Here is a 16,396-nt window from a genome sequence, read left to right on the forward strand (position 1 = left end):
ATTAGCGAATATAAGAAACTTTGTAAGATATCTTATTAGCGAAAATGCCTTTTACTCTACTTATAAGGCTCCCCCCCTCCTAACTGTTCAATCACTCTGAATCACACTGAATTTACTGTTTTCTCAGTCTTGTCTCAGACAAGACGTACTCTTAGCTTACTGAAGGATCAGGTCAAGTCTTTGAAGAGGGGAGCGGGAGAAGGGAGCAGGAGCAAAGTAAGAAAGAGAAAGAGAGACACACAGACAGAGACACTGCTGCAGCTTCTAGTGAGTGTTATATCTCACCCCAGTACTGAATTCACAGCTACACTGCTCATTACTGCATTATTATCTCCTCCATGCTGCTGCAGCTTCTATATATGTGACAGGTAGATATAAGATATCAGGAAAGGTTAGGTACTCTTTAAGTCTATAGAAGATGTCCAGGTAAAAACTAATGCCTGCTATACAAACTCACTTTCGTTACAATATCTGAACAAATCCATTTCCTTGCCTGAAGTCTAATTCCCATCTAATAAATTATTCAAGAATAAAATCCCTGGATCAATTATCCATCTACTACAGAAAACCTTTTATGTTGTCTTACAAAAAGACATCCAGACCATTTTTTTTTCTATAAATTCATCAAATAAAATTCCCAGAAGTAGCAAAGATGCGAGATAGTCTATCCAAGCATGAAGGCCGGAATAAAAGGACCCCTCAATTTAAAGACTGGAAACTAAGGGAAAAGGCAAATGCCCGCCAATGCAAGAAGTATAAACATAATTACACACCAGAATTACAACCAGGCCTCCGGACTTTGCTAGACAATAAAATACACCAACTAGTGCAATCTATGTGAGAGAGAAAAAAAACAAGGCAAGGAAGGTCCCTGACCAATGTGCTAGGTGCCCATAAAGATAGAGCATTAACAAGTAGAAATGGGAAATGCAGATGAAAAGGAAAAAAGTGAGAATAAAAGGAGGGAGAGAGGAAGAAAAATAATGGAAATAGGGAAAGGGGAGATAGATAAACAGAAGCATGCAATCGAGGTAAGACAAACAGACAAGATCCCAAGAATATCTATACCAATTTTTAAATCATTGAGCGAATAAACCATCACAACATCCTCAAGCAAAGAGTTACCTGGTCTCACTGCTCTTACAGTAAAGAATCCTTCAATGATGATATATATACCTTCTTTAGATGTAGTGGATGCCCCCTTTGTCTGGTGGAATTTCCGCTGCGTAAAGCAGTGCCGGAAAAAAAAAAAACCTTCATACCTCCCCCCTTCCTTTCTCTGCTCGCAGTCCAGCCTCCTGGGATGACGTTGCGGGCCATGTGATCACTGCAGCTTGTGATTGGCTGCAGCGGTCACATGGGATGAAATGTCATCCCAGGAGGCTGGACTGGAGAGGAAGCAGGGAGCTCTGGGTAAGTATAACTTTATTTTTTTTTTTCTTACTAGCTATTTTTTTTTAGCAGATCGCTGTGATTCCGCCGCAAATGCCCCAACACACACCACTTTGTTGCGAGTTTAAGTAACCCATTGAATTCAATGGGAAACCCCACAACAAAAGAGCTGCGATTCCGCAGCATTAATTGACATGCTGCGGTTGAAGAAATCCCACCCCAGGTCAATTTATATGCGTTTTTTTCGGCTGCATTTTTCCACAGTGTGGGGACGAGATTTGTTGAAATCCGCAGTGTTTACGCTGTGTGTGTTCGCACCCTTATTCCAAACTACATAACTCCAGTTTTGATAATAATTCTACGTACTGCAGTATATCCAGTTTCAGACTGGAGTACCTTGGGCCCACCAGAGGAAATAATTCTTGTGGCCCACCGGTCAGCTATATAGAAATAATGTGACCACTCTTAATTGTGTAGTAAAACGTGTGTAGTAAACCAAAGACCAATATTACCACCACATAGTGACCATATAGTGGTAGACACCAGTCCTACACAAGCGCTCTGCAGACTATATAACTTAAAGGAGTTTTCCCACCTTAGACATTTATGGCATATAAACAGGAATGGAAACAGCTGAGCAAGAACTGCTCGGCTGTTTCCATAACAACCATACAACCGAATAGAGAGATCTGCGCGCACGTGCGACCCTCTCTTCACTGGTCTCCGCCAGGAATCTGCGGTCAGTTCTAGATATAGCTGCGGGTACCAGAGCTAGCATCCGCATCTATCAGACGTTTTTGGCATTTCCTGTGGATATGCCACAAATGTCTAAGGTGAGAAAACACCTTTAATACAATACAGTGAAATCCAGTGATTCACCGGTGACGTCTTCTCAGATTGGAGTCGCTTTTCCTTTTCTTCTTCATCCCTCAAAACTTTACACAATATTCCATGTGTGGTCTGACTACTATATTATTGTGTTGTAGGTTTGGAGGACACTAACATTTTTTTTAATAGAGACATAACTGAACTATTATCATGATATTCAGTATTTTAATGGAGAACACATAAACAATGTCTAAACCTGTTACTAAAATATCCTATCTCTCCTCAAGAAATATAGCACTCGTGTTGGAGATAAGGGGACGCAGCTCTCTGGGGGTCAGAAGCAGCGAATAGCCATAGCAAGAGCTCTTGTCCGTCAACCAAAAATCCTACTGTTGGATGAGGCCACATCTGCTCTAGATACGGAGAGTGAAAAGGTAAACTAGAACATAATTACTATTTTTGTATTAAGCTTAGAATTAATGTCCATCTTTTAATGCAATTTTAAAATTTTCCATCTAAACATGGGTGGTGCCAGAAGTATGAGCTAATAGATTACCTGTCAGTGTAACATTGACAGGTAATAATGCTTTGGTATACTGAGTAAACCAAAGCATTATAGAAGCGATCAAATGATCGCAGGATTTAGTCAAAACAAAAAAATAAAATTAAAAGTGTAAACATTTTTAAAAAAATTCTAAAATAAAATTTAAAAAATGTAACATTAATGGGAACCTTTCACATTGAAATACAGTCCTATCTGCAGTTATAGAGCAGGAGTAGATTGTTATATATTTTTATAGAACATTTTTTGTATACCTTAAAATTTATTTATTTAAACCTCTGCTTGCTCTGGGTTAAGGAGTCCAGTGGGCGGTCCTAATCACTGATTGACAGCCTTCCAAGTATTAGTGTGATGGCTGTCAATCAATGATTAGGACCGCCCACTGGACTCCTAATAGTTATACTGAATCTTTTGCTATAAAATATATATCAATCTGTTCCGCTCCTCCTGCACTATAACATGCTGCCTGCTGATTGGACTGCAGTTTTAATGTGATGGGTTCCCTTTAAAAATATATTATTTTTAGTAAAAATACTAAACTATAAAATAAATACATCTATGGTATCACTGTTATCGTGTCGAAAGATAGAATAAAGATAATACAGTACTTTTAGAGCATGTCGCATGGCGTAAAAAAACAACGGAAAAAACATTTCCTCCCAAGTCAATAAATAATATGTATACTAAAATGCTGCAAATAAACTCTACAAATTGTCCTTTAAAAAACAAGCCCCCCATTTGACTGTCGACCAAAAAATAAAAAAAGTTATAGCTCTTGAAATGCAACGATGAAAAAAGAAAAAGAAAAATCGCTGCGTCTTGAAGGCCCAAAATCGGCCAAGAGTTAAATGGGTTTTCCCATCAGAGACATTTATGACATATCGACAGGATATGTCATAAACGTCAGATAGATGCCCCCTAATCCCCGTTTCAGGCAGTGAAGGCAGAGGAGCAGAGGCGGCAGCAGCGGCAGGAGCAGGTAAGTTATGTTTGTGTATGTGATGTGTGTATTATGTTCGTGTTATACTGTCTGATTACCACTGTATCTAATCCTCCTACACTGTGCATTCGCTCAGAAAATGGCGGCACACAGTGTAGGAGGTTTGAAGATTCAACCCCCTCCTTCTCCTGGCACTAGCCAGGATAAGGGAGGGGGGATTGTGTGAGGACACTAGAGCGAGTGTGTCTACCCCAAATTTGCAGCATAAAGCAATGAGGTTGCTTTACCACATTGCCAATGCTGCCATTTTGGAAATTGCTCCCTCTAGTGACCTAATTTATAATATTTCCTGAATTGTGAAAAAATTAAAACAATGTGTAATCACTTATATACTAACTGTTTAACTGAAAAAAAAAAAAAATTCTAGCGACACATTCCCGTTAATAAATTTAAAAAAATTCCTTTAAATAGAAACCATCAGGTTTTACATTATATTTTCAATACTTTATTATTTTGTTTGGCACAGACTATAACGTCTCTCTTTCCCCTCAGGTTGTACAAGAAGCTCTGGACAAAGCACGGGAAGGTCGGACATGTATCGTCATCGCTCATCGACTATCAACCATTCAGAACGCAGATAAAATCGCTGTGATCCAGAATGGAAAGGTTGTAGAACAAGGGACACATCAGCAGCTTCTGCAGATGAAGGGGGTGTATTACTCACTGGTCACAATACAGCTCAGACCCACATGAGAAGACCGGAAGACCAGAGGTTGTGTCCCTGATTGGGGAACGATAACGTTTACTGATTCAAATGGTGTTAATGTGAAACCAAAGACCATTAAAGGGCCAGTACTAAGGGCAATACCCCTGTGCCAGACAGAATGTGTATTCATTAATGTGTGTTTTGTTATCCTGATGAAGGAAACATAAGTTATAGGGGTCTTCTGAAATTAGAATAAAGAGCGGCCTATTTTTCCAGGAACAGCACCACTCGTGTCCATCGGCTGTGTCTTGGTATTACAGCTGATCCCCATTCAAGTGTTTGGGTTTAAGCTGCAATACCAGCCACGTCCATTGACAAGGGGGGCGCTTCTTATAGAAAAAAAGACCACACTCTATTCTAATTCTAGAAAACCAAGTTGACTCAGTTCTAATTTTTTATAAATAATTTTTCCTTAATATTTTGTAAACTGTTAACATATTGTATACCTCTTATTTAATAACAAGTTTTGATCACTTTATAATTTGAGAGACAGAGGATTGTTTAACTGCTGCTACCTCTTCCTCCGGGTTTTATTTTATTTTTTTACCACTCCAACACTGGAATTACGTTTTGTTGATTTTGAAAAAATAAAAACTTTTTTCTTAGCAATTTAACTTGGCTCTTTCTTTGTGATATTTTTACCATCAAGTATATACACAGTTCACTCACATTTTTATAACCACCAGCTAATATCCAGAGTAACGGCCGTGTGCAGCACGGACAGCAGCTAGACGGGCTGGGAGTGATCAATAATGTGCTGGTCGGTTGTCTCCGGTATCTGGAGCCATGCTGATCCATAGAGCGAACAAGATGATCGAGGTCCCACAGATGCTTAATTGGGTTCAAGTTTGGCGAATTAGGGCGCCAGGGAAGTACTTGGAAGTCTTGGTCGTGCTGTTACAACCACTGTCGGACATTTCTAGCCGTGTGACGTGTCGCGTTGTCTTGATGGAAGATTCCATCTGCACCAGGGAAGACAAACAGCATGTACGGGTGGACGTGATCTGCAACGATGGATTCATACTCAAATCGGTTCAGAGCCGTCCACATGGATGAGTGGCCCAGAGAATGCCATGAAAAAATTCCCCAGACCATAAAGCTGCCGCCACCAGCTTGTGTTCTTCCAGCAACGGCTGCAGGGTGTTTGTTTTCTGATGTTTCTCGCCTGACACACCAACGTCCATCCTTTCGATGAAGCAGAAAACATGACTCATTGGAGAAGACAACCCTTTGCCAATTACCGGTGGTCCAATTCCAACACTTCCGTGCAAATTGAAACCTTTTTTTCCGATGCACCTTTGTTAGCATAGGAGCAGTGACCATCTGTTTGCTTCGGAGCCTCATATGCAGTATTGTTTGCTGAACTGTTGTTTTAGACACACGTTTGGTAGCCCCCTGGTTGATTTTCACAGTGAGTTGCTCCACTGTAGCGTGTCGTTTGGCCCTCGCGCACCTTCGTAGCCGACATTCACCTCTCACATCAGTTGCACGTGGTGCTCCGCAGTTTCCACGTCGGTGCCATTTGTCCACCCACGATACATTTTCACCACAGCAGCATGCGAACAGTTTACAAACTGCGCTGTTTGAGAAATACCGCCACCCTTGGTCCGAAAGCCAATAATCATCAATTTTTGCAACTCTGAATATTGACCCTTTACCCATGGCGACAATGAGTGATATGTGTTCAGACAGCCTATCGCACACCCTATATACCCAGCAAGCCAGCCCACGACACATCACTTCCTTCATGGGCTACGTGCTGCCGACGTCAAAATTAGGAGGTGGTCATAATGTGACTCGACTGTGTATGAGCCAGACCGGAGAGCTGCTAAAAAACAGTGATTCCCAATCTGGCGTACTCGACCATCCATGCATTACATACACAGATAGTCATTCATCTGAAGGGCTGACATCGATGGACCCTTGCTGTCAGGTGTGAAAAGTTCAGGCTGGTGGAGGTAGAGTAGAGGTGCGGGGAATGTTTTCTTGGCACACCCTGGGTCCTCTGATACCTGTGGATGGACGTTTGTACAGTAGGGCTCATCTAAGCATCGTGGTGACTGTCGAAGAAACCCTTTTCCAGGTAGCATCTTTTGGATGGGCACTGCAATGGGCTCCCTCTGCTTTGTCAGGTGGTATTCCAATTGGTAATTAAAGTATAATCAGTGCACTGGGAGATCAATAAAGACAATAGCAATCTCTTGTCTAAATCAATGTTTTTTCTTTATTATTAAGATACATAAGTTAATATACCCTCAGGGCGTACCCTTTAATCAGGGTGTTACCTTGCATGGAACAACCAATCATAACATTTCACACGTATGACTGAAAATACATAAAAAAGGCACCTTCCCACCGAGGTCACATGATCTTTCTAACACATGCAAATCCTGGCCTACAAACAATAGAATTGTAGGAGGTTTTCATAAGTGTATGTGATGATTTCATATATATGTGTGTGTGTGTGTGTGTGTGTGTGAAATACTGAGATGAAGAGAATTAATTACAATTAACTATTACTAACGCATGAAGGCCGCATAATGGAATCCACAGAGATAACATATTTCTTGCAGAACTAAGAGGGGGGGGGATGAGAAGGTCATTTCAGATGGAGGATATATCTCTGTGTAATTCGGCATCCTGCTTGATAATTCATAATGTAATTTAATACAGAGAATATAAAAAAATTGACCATCCATCACATGACCAAGTCCATCCCCTTTTGGCCGCTGTTTGCCCTATAGCAAAAGGACTCTTTAGAATGAACTGCGAGAAGCTCCCCTGTCCGCATGGGCCAATATTCCTTCAGAACAGTTTCAACACCTCGTGGAATTTATGCCATGATGAATTGCTGCAGATCTGAAGGCCAAAGGAGGTCCAACGTGCTACTAGATGGGTGTCTCTAATAAAGTGGCCAATTACCGACTGGTTGCGACATCCTTGTCTATGGACTGTTTTAACATGGGAAAACCTCAGTACTAGTGCAAATATGATATTATGACAAGGCAAAATAAAGGAAGGTGATGTCAGCGCTTTCATTTCTCACTGACCAAGCCACATGATGAGACAAAGGGAAAATTCTCATGAAGCAAACTATGTCTACTAAGTCACATGTCTATCTATGTGAACGCAACCTAAGGACTTCTTCTATCAATACTATATCAGATGCCACTATTTTTCTGTGATCCTGACACGCTATTTAAAACTTTTTACAAATCGTGACACCTTCTCAATTGTTCTTTTTACATATCTCCTTAAAAGTTAAGTATTGCCTGGTTATAAATCCTTTATAATAAGACTTTTGTACATTGACCTACCAAAGATAAATTTGGGGGCAAACATTGTGGGCACAGAAGTGATAATCTGGACCCGAACAATGGAGCCACAACCCTCCATTGCCACGTCAGGCAGCCAGAATTATCGAATTAATCAACTCAGGAAAACAGATATAATATGGGATTGATCATTACAGAATTGTAAATCTAAAAATGAAATGGTCGAAATAAGAAGTGTAGAACATTCGGCAGAGCTCTCAGTGGGGAGTGAGGTCTTTTCTGAGTTTTGCCGTGGAGCTCTATGATTTCTATTCCGCTGCTCTTGGCTCTGGCAAATGGCTGAGAGACCCCAGAGATTAGGGGCATATATGACAAGTTATTTTTCAGGACCCTAAGGACATCTTTAAGATCTTTGTTTGGTCAGTTTTTGCCATAAAACATTTCGGGACATCTGTACTAAAGTAAAGGGACATGGGGTAAGGGATAAGGGGTATTTAAAGGGGAAATCCACCTTAAAATCATTTTTTGACATTGCATTGACATGACAGAAGATGGTATAGGAACTGTTCTGTCAGCTCAGACCACCGCTAATATCCAAACTGAAGGGGCCACAATACTCTACATACATGGTCTGAGATTTCCATGGCTATAAACATTTGACACATTTAAAATATTTGAAATCAATAAGTATGAGGTTTGAGAATAAACATGTCAGACAGTGATTTTGTCTGGTTTAGAAAATACATTGTGAAATCCCTATTAGCCAATTCTGAGATTATAGATGGGGGTCATCCCTTCAAATCCTTAGACTGGTTTCATGACAGTAATAACTGTGTGGATTTAGAGAGATCTCTCCCTCTCTCTTTCTCTCTCTCTCTCTCTCTCGATCCTGCTTCTCACTGGGGGCAGCTGCGTCTAGGCTGCAGGATAACTGTAACATTACATGTAATGCATTGACACACAAGGTCCACTATAGAGGGAGTTGCTCTTACAGAGTGGCTCTAAGTTCTGGCACATAGAGTGGTCCTGAACAGCTCTCGACCCCCTGTATGATGCGCCTATGCCCATATAGGGTTGTTCTGAGAATAATCAGGGACATGTCCAGACATTTCTCATCATCAAGCAATGAATAAGCATGAGTCACGCAGTTAATTCATTAACCTTTAGGAACGTGAGTGGGGCAGTATGAGGTCATCACCCATGTTAACTTTTATGTACCGCATCAACAAAAAAAAGAAAATGCCCATCTCTGGTAATATGTTACTAGTCAGTGTATTTTCACTTCATTCACTCAATGACAAACCAATGTGCTTATCTATACTAAATATTAACACACATCACACCTTCTCCTTGATCAAGGGGACCCTGCGTACAATGACATCATGTTACAGTGACTGGTCCTGACGGATGTACTAGCTCCATGTTTACATTAGGACGTGTGCTCTGACTTTAAGGCCAGAAGATTGACACCCGTCTCAACCATGGCCCCAACTTTTCCCTCAAATAAAAAGTCAACTACCGTTATGGTGCAAGGCCATAGCAGCCATATTTATTACACAAATATTCTCATAAATAACTTTAATAAAAAACTTTACATAAAATACAATATAAAAAGACAGGTAATCAAAAAACATCCTAGAACCTATTACCCTGTTCTATGTTCTCCATTTTTTTGGGGAAAAACGATCCTTAGAGGCAGTCTCCATTTCGACTCCTACTTTCCAAGTAAGGTAAAAACTCCTTACCCCTAGCCATCCAAACCCGGCCTAAGGGCACCGAATACAACTTATCCAACTATTCCTGTGGGGCTCCTTCTCCCCAGGACTCCATTCGTTATATTTCACCATAAATTCAGATGCACGGCCCATTTTCGTGCCCCTGACCATAACATTTCTGCCTCCAAGGACCCCTTCTCCCCGCTCCTAATAAACTGCTATTACAACAAATGACCCCCTATACCATTACCGGGCGGGTAGGCGGGAACTTCTCTGTTATGGCACCAACTGAGGTACCCTCCCCTTAACACCTCCTTTATATATCCCCTACTCTGGCCATACCCACACCCCACCTGGTGGCCTAAACTGATAGTGCAGACCCCTATCACTTATTCCCACTAAGCCAATTAATGATCCTGCTTACTTCTACCCCAGTCAAGCTGCACTTCGCTATGGTTTCACCCCGCTCCATTGCTCTCCTTATTTCAGATAATTGTCGGGTTCTTTTATCCCTACAATCCTGACGTTTATTTTTAAATTCTTTTATTTTTCGATTTTCTCCAAACAAACACGGTAAAGCAGGTAATGCACGCATCTGCAGTACACATCGGAACGCAGGCCAGTATAAATATTCACATTAAATGCAAGAAGAACAATAAGAAATATCTTATACTCTAACTGAGACAAACCCCTCTGCATCCTGAACCCGCAGCCATGCACAGAGGCTCCTGGGTAAACATATCAGAAAGGAAGAATAAAGAAAGAAAAGAGGAATGACAGAGGGAGGGTAGGGAGGGAAGAGAACTAGCATTGTCCCCTAAGCTTCAGAAGCATATCAAGAGGCCACGATGTTCCTGAACTCCGCGAAAGATTGGAATCTGACCCAATGATACCAAGTCTTAAGGAACTTGGCATGGGTGCCTCTCATGGATGCCGTGAGATCCTCCATTCTCATGATCTCCTGTATCTTACTAAACCACATGCTGATCGACGGAGGGCAAGTTTGTCTCCACAGCGCTGGGATACACGCTCTAGCTGCATTCACCAGGTGGCGAACCACAGAACGGCGGTACATGGGTAACGGAGCCTCGCACAGATGGAGCAAGAAGAAGGCCGGCGTATGTGGGAGCTGGAAATCCGTGAATTTGGAGGAGATACGCCACACCTCTGACCAAAAAGCTGTCAGCCGCGGGCACTCCCAAAAAATATGTAAAATCGTGCCCATGGCGTTTATTTTTATGGGTCAAATGTCTTACTTGTTATACTACAGATTATGCTCACGGCCATATTACGGCTCTTATATGCCTCTACTGTAGCTCTATACGCCTCTGATTTCGCATGGAGACATACGTAGATTATCTTTGCCGAATTCAATAGAGATTTAGTAGTCACCAGATGCGATATGTATGGAAGCATACCTCCGAATCATCCACGCGATTATCCCACGATACGGACGACAAAAGGGGCAGGGTTTACACAAGTATGTTCCATTGTAGGCCTCTCTGGTAGGTTTTGTGGACGTTCCTGAGTAGATTGGGGGGTTTAAAATGTCCCGCAAATGGGTATTTAACTTCTGGGTCTAACCGTCCGGCACAATGTCAACAAAAGAAGGATTAAGGCAGCACATCCAAAAAATATGGAACTTTTATTCACCCATGCAGCGTTTCAGCTCCTCAGAGCCTTTCACAGAGCCTTTCGGGTCTTCTAAACTGAACTTAGTTCACCATAGGTTTTCCTTTGTTGCAGTCATTATTCAGACATCAAAATGCAGCCAAGTGGTGCGTTGCTGCCATTTTAGGGTAGCTGCCAGGCACTGCTTATACGGGGCATCTGGTGGCAGGCACTGCTTATACAGGGTATCTGCTGGCAGGCACTGTTAATGGCGGCAGTGTGTAGCTGTAGGGACACAACCAGAATTCATAAGGCCCCTAAAAAAGTCATAAATGGGCTGACCCACTTTAAACAGCAGCATAACTATTTTTACTTGGGCATCAATTTAGGGATGGATAGTAGGGTCATATATGGATACTGTCTGTTATGGAGCACTGTAGATGACATCTTAATCTGGTGCTGTGGGATCTAAACCGAGGCTGAGATTGAGGGTGTCTGTTTCCAGAGAGGAAGGGGGATTTTTTTATATTAAAAAAAATGTTTTGCGAGTAGTCTGTCCACTTTCTGTGCAATAGCCATGCAAGGGACAACTAAAGCTTTATCCCAGAGACCTAGCAACGGGTTTAGCAGAAAGGAGAGGGTCGAAACACATCTGAGTAGGATGGACCCCCCACACTGTATAATGACCCCTTTAGCTGCTCTCACACAGAATAATGCCCCCATAGCTGCCCAACACAGTATAATGACCCCTTAGTGCCCCCCACACACTATAATACCCCTTTAGCTGCCCTGACATAGAATAATGCCCCCATAGCTGCCCTCATACAGTATAATGCCCCCATAGCTGCCCCCACACAGTATAATGCCCCCATAGCTGCCCCCATACAGTATAATGCTCCCATAGCTGCCCCCATACAGTATATTTCCCCATAGCGGCCCCCCGATACCCAGTATAATGCCCCTATAGTGCCTAATAAAAAAATAATAAAATAAATACTCACCTATTCCCGTTCCCACGACTAGTGAGGAGATCCCTCTGCTCCTCTAGTCTGTGCCGTGTGTGGCTTGGCACAGACAGGCGCAATTTCGTAACTATGTTGTGCCTGTCTGCGCCAAGTCACTTACAGCCGGAATTATATAGTAAATGCTGTAGCAAGGAGCTATCAGCTCCCTGCTCTAGCACTGGATTCAACTGTATCTGCGTCCTGATAACGCAGATACAGTTGAAACCAGGACATGTCACCGCTGGCAGACCAGTCCAGGGCCACACTATCTCAGTGAGCCCTGGGCCACCCCCCCCCCCCCGACTGCGTCCATGCTAGTTGCGCCTTTGCCCTATCCACATCACATCAGAGCCCCACTTTTGGCATATGCGTTGGAAAAGCCTATTTGCCCATCATAAGACAAAAGTGTGTATATTGTGCAGTATGTTTTATTACAATGGGGTTTTATGTGAGACGTATGCTGATGTACAAAGATCCAAAAATATACCTGATGCGCAAATAATATCAGATAGACAGCAAAAATAACAAATATAAATCTTTATTATCCCATAAGGGAAACATTACCCACAAAATACAAACGTTTAAAACACAAAAAATTAAAAACACCCCGGATAGGAATGTCCACCATATCCCATAGTAACAGCCTTACAATATAGCAGTATTGAAGAAATTTTAATAATCTAATAGAGTATCGCCTAAAGATCAGATATCTAGAATGATCAACTAGGTATAACATGTATAGTTACCATAGCTCGTATATGAGAATGCAAGGTCAAATCAGTGTCTAAATAGGCTATTTATTTACCTGGGGTGGACATGATGAAAAGGACTTAATCCGAGGACCACCTCGACGCGCGTTTCGCTTCCTTCGTCAGGAGGTGGTGTGCTGATGTACGCCTAAACAGTGGTATAGATCGCAGTATTCTGTCGGAGGTATACGTTGGAAAATCCTCCGATGCATACCTCCAAAGTAGGGCCCTGACGTAATGTGAACAGAGTTGCATAATCTTATAATCTTGTGATGCTTCTTGGCAGAGTTCTTCTGAGAAATAACACCATATAGCCCCAGTGTAAGGCCTTATGCACACAGCAATGTCATGTTCAGGAGCCTGTATAGTCACATGGAGGTCACTGCAGCTCCTTAATACAGAGGTGTTTCCGTATTAAGCTCCGCCAGGTGCCATATTTGGGTGATATTCCCCCCTAGTACATTAAATGACTAGATCCCTAAGTCTCTCTAAGTACTACTCCAATCCAGCCAGTCAGTGGATCTCTGGGATTTCTAGATCTCCTGCTACACAGAAACTGGAGAGATATGAGCTGCCTCAATATCTGTATAATTACATTGAGGTTAAAGGTATGTACATTTTTTCAAGTGTTTTTTTTTAAAATAAAAATGTGCATTAGTGTGTGTTAATAAACTTTGCAAATACATTTTATTGAAAATGATTTAGACTTTTTCATATACAGCTGCTTTGTATTCTGTATACAGGGTAGCTGTATCTTTTGCTATGACCTGAATCCGTCAGTCCTGCGGGTTCAGTGACAGCGGGTCGCAGGATCCACCTGTAATCTATCACATGTCATTTATGTGCTTAGATGTGATAGATTATAGGGGGATCCTGTGTGTCAGAGACACTCAAGACCTGCTGTCACTGAACCCGTTAGTCACACGCACCTGACGGGAACAGGATTTAACGAACGATACAGCTGGACTGTATAGGGAATACAAAGCAGCTGTATCTTAAAAAGTAAAAATAATTTTTAATAAAATGTAATTACAAAGTTTATAAACACAAACTAATGTACATTTTTATTTAAAAAAAAACCTTTAAGGAATAGCGATCACAGAGAATACGGCAGATCCCTATCTTGGTAGAGTACAGGGCTGGTTAATGTCTAGTACAAGTAAGGTGGAGTTATCTATAGTCAGAAATCGTATGAGCGTGTCCTCAATGAAAAAGGGGCTGGAATAATAACCTCACATTGGATTCAGTTTTTGGCAGGAATATAAAAGCTAAGTCGTCTCCTTTTGACTCTGATGTTTTTGGACTTGCTGCTGGTTACAAGTCGGATAAGGTAAGGGCTGAATTGCATAACCCTAACATCTAGCTGTGGTATTTCTACATAGTTGATATTGCACACTACGTGATTTTTGCTTTCCAGCTTATTTAAGAGCATTTTAAGGCTATGTTCACACGGAGTATTTTTCCGAGTTTTTTGACGCGGAAACCGCGTCGCAAAACTCGGCAAAAACGGCCCTAAAATGCCTCCCATTGATTTCAATGGGAGGCGTCGGCGTCTTTTTCCCGCGAGCAGTAAAACTGCCTCGCGGGAAAAAGAAGCGACATGCCCTATCTTCGGGCGTTTACGCCTCAATGGCCGCGGGCGAAAAACGGCATGAAAATCGCCACGAAAATGGCGTGCAGGGAGAGGAACATCTGCCTCAAACTTCCAAGCGGAATTTTGAGGCAGATATTCCTCCTGCAAAATACTCCGTGTGAACATAGCCTAAAGGAGAAATATATTCAAAAATATTTACTCCATATAAAAATTCCGCAAGATTAGTGAAGGTCCTTTTGCCAGGATTACTACTATGTTTCTCATTGAAACAATATAAGGGACATTAGTCTGTGATAACCAAAATCACGCCGCGATGAAGAGATCCAAGTGTTTGGAAGAGAGATTGGCCTTACTTTCCTATTAGAGTTCAGAGTTAATAGGGGAAATTCCCCATTCAGGATCCTTCTCTATTAGTCAGAGCCGAGTGTCACTATAAAGAGTTCCTCTCACCCTGGAGGACCCAACACATCCAACCATTACATAGATTTCAATAGGAACTGTGTAATTATCCATTTCCCCTGTGGCGGCGCTGCAGGGGAATTTAACACTAAATGATGGGTTCCCATAGATTCAGAAGTGGGACACCCCATAATCAGCTAACAGGGACCCTTGTAATAAAAGGAGAACGCTTTTAAGGTTCGGGGGAAAGAACCCATATCTTACAATTTAATGTAATTATATGTTCTGATAAGGAGTAGTCCAAATTGTGGCCTCTAGGTCTGGAGGACTAATGGTGTCCAATTAATTTCAATGGGCGATGCATAATGCTTGACAACCCCATTTAAAGATGACTTTAGAGCCAATCACTTGTCAAAACAGTCTATTACTTAATACATTATACCTTGTTGATGTTATTGTCCGCAATAATAAAAAAGTTTAAGAGGTCGTGCACTTGGTCTGTATAGATGGAGGGTGGGGCCTTAGAAGGATATCCTCTGGTGGGCCCAAGTTTGCTGGAGGGCTAATAGACAAAATGGCTTCCAACCCATGAGATCCTTGATCAGATTCTGGTAGGTGGGCCCATAATTGGAATTGGGGTTGTCCAAACCAGGCAAATATATAATATATCTCACTATATCACAGACCTATAGATAGTAAAGCTCTATTTTTTAATTGGTTACATTTTTTCCCATTTTTGAAAGCCAAGAGTTGGCAACTGGAAAGTGTAGAACTTCCATATTTGACACAATTTTTTGACATTTTCCTTCTATATGTTATTTTGAACTATTCAACCTCATAAACTTGTTTTTTCTTCTGATTTTACAGTGCAGAAGACAGATTTGGAAATGGCAAGTGAAATTAAAGTGAATGGGAATATTCAGGATAATGTGCTGGATGAAGAATCTGTAGTGGCCACAGAAGACCCCAGTGCAACCAGGTGATCTTACTCGCCTTGTGCTGTCTGTTTTATATTAATTATAATATTGTATTTCTTGCACTATAATTGTCTATTATTAGTTAGTGTTTATTGTTAATGCTACTTTATGTACAAACCCCTGTAAATAACACCTATATAATATCTGACCGCTTTCAAGATTTAAAGGAGTTGTCCATAATTGGAAACAAGGGTATGCTTTTTTCCACAAACAGCGCCACTCTATTGGCTGTGACTAGTATTGCACCTCAGTCACATTCACTTAACACAACTCTTTTAAAATGGTATTACACCTTTGATTAACTATATAACTTTATAGTCAAAAAATGTAAAATATAGCGTCTTTGTATTATGTTTTCATTACCATTTTTTTTTATTTTTTTTACTACGTTTTTATTTGTGTGTACCTATTGCAGCAAATAAAATGTCAACATGCCTGAGAATTTCAACATGCCTGATCCTTTTTTTCGGTATTAGATAAGCCGCTGGCAGACGACACTGGCAGCGATTTCTCCCTGAGAACACATGCACGCCGGCCAAGAGTGCATGTGTATGGGGGAGACAGGAGGAATAGCTGTCGGCTGC

At 41.5% G+C, this 16,396-nt stretch overlaps 2 protein-coding genes across 2 annotated transcripts in view; both read left to right on the plus strand.

Moving 5' to 3' along the window:
* The window catches only part of LOC142652132 (ATP-dependent translocase ABCB1-like), a 74,964-nt gene extending 69,862 nt beyond the window's left edge, over nucleotides 1-5,102 (plus strand). Inside the window, exons 27-28 of the mRNA XM_075827647.1 lie at nucleotides 2,508-2,654; nucleotides 4,275-5,102. Of these exons, the coding sequence (XP_075683762.1) occupies nucleotides 2,508-2,654; nucleotides 4,275-4,475 (348 nt within the window). The 3' untranslated portion in view covers nucleotides 4,476-5,102. The remainder of the gene's footprint in view (nucleotides 1-2,507; nucleotides 2,655-4,274) is intronic.
* Nucleotides 5,103-14,120: 9,018 nt separating this feature from the next.
* LOC142652134 (ATP-dependent translocase ABCB1-like) overlaps nucleotides 14,121-16,396 on the plus strand; it is a 60,421-nt gene continuing 58,145 nt past the window's right edge. Inside the window, exons 1-2 of the mRNA XM_075827648.1 lie at nucleotides 14,121-14,172; nucleotides 15,703-15,814. Of these exons, the coding sequence (XP_075683763.1) occupies nucleotides 15,723-15,814 (92 nt within the window). The 5' untranslated portion in view covers nucleotides 14,121-14,172; nucleotides 15,703-15,722. The remainder of the gene's footprint in view (nucleotides 14,173-15,702; nucleotides 15,815-16,396) is intronic.

This window comes from Rhinoderma darwinii, chromosome 5, assembly GCF_050947455.1.
Source record: "Rhinoderma darwinii isolate aRhiDar2 chromosome 5, aRhiDar2.hap1, whole genome shotgun sequence".
Lineage (NCBI taxonomy): Eukaryota > Metazoa > Chordata > Amphibia > Anura > Rhinodermatidae > Rhinoderma > Rhinoderma darwinii.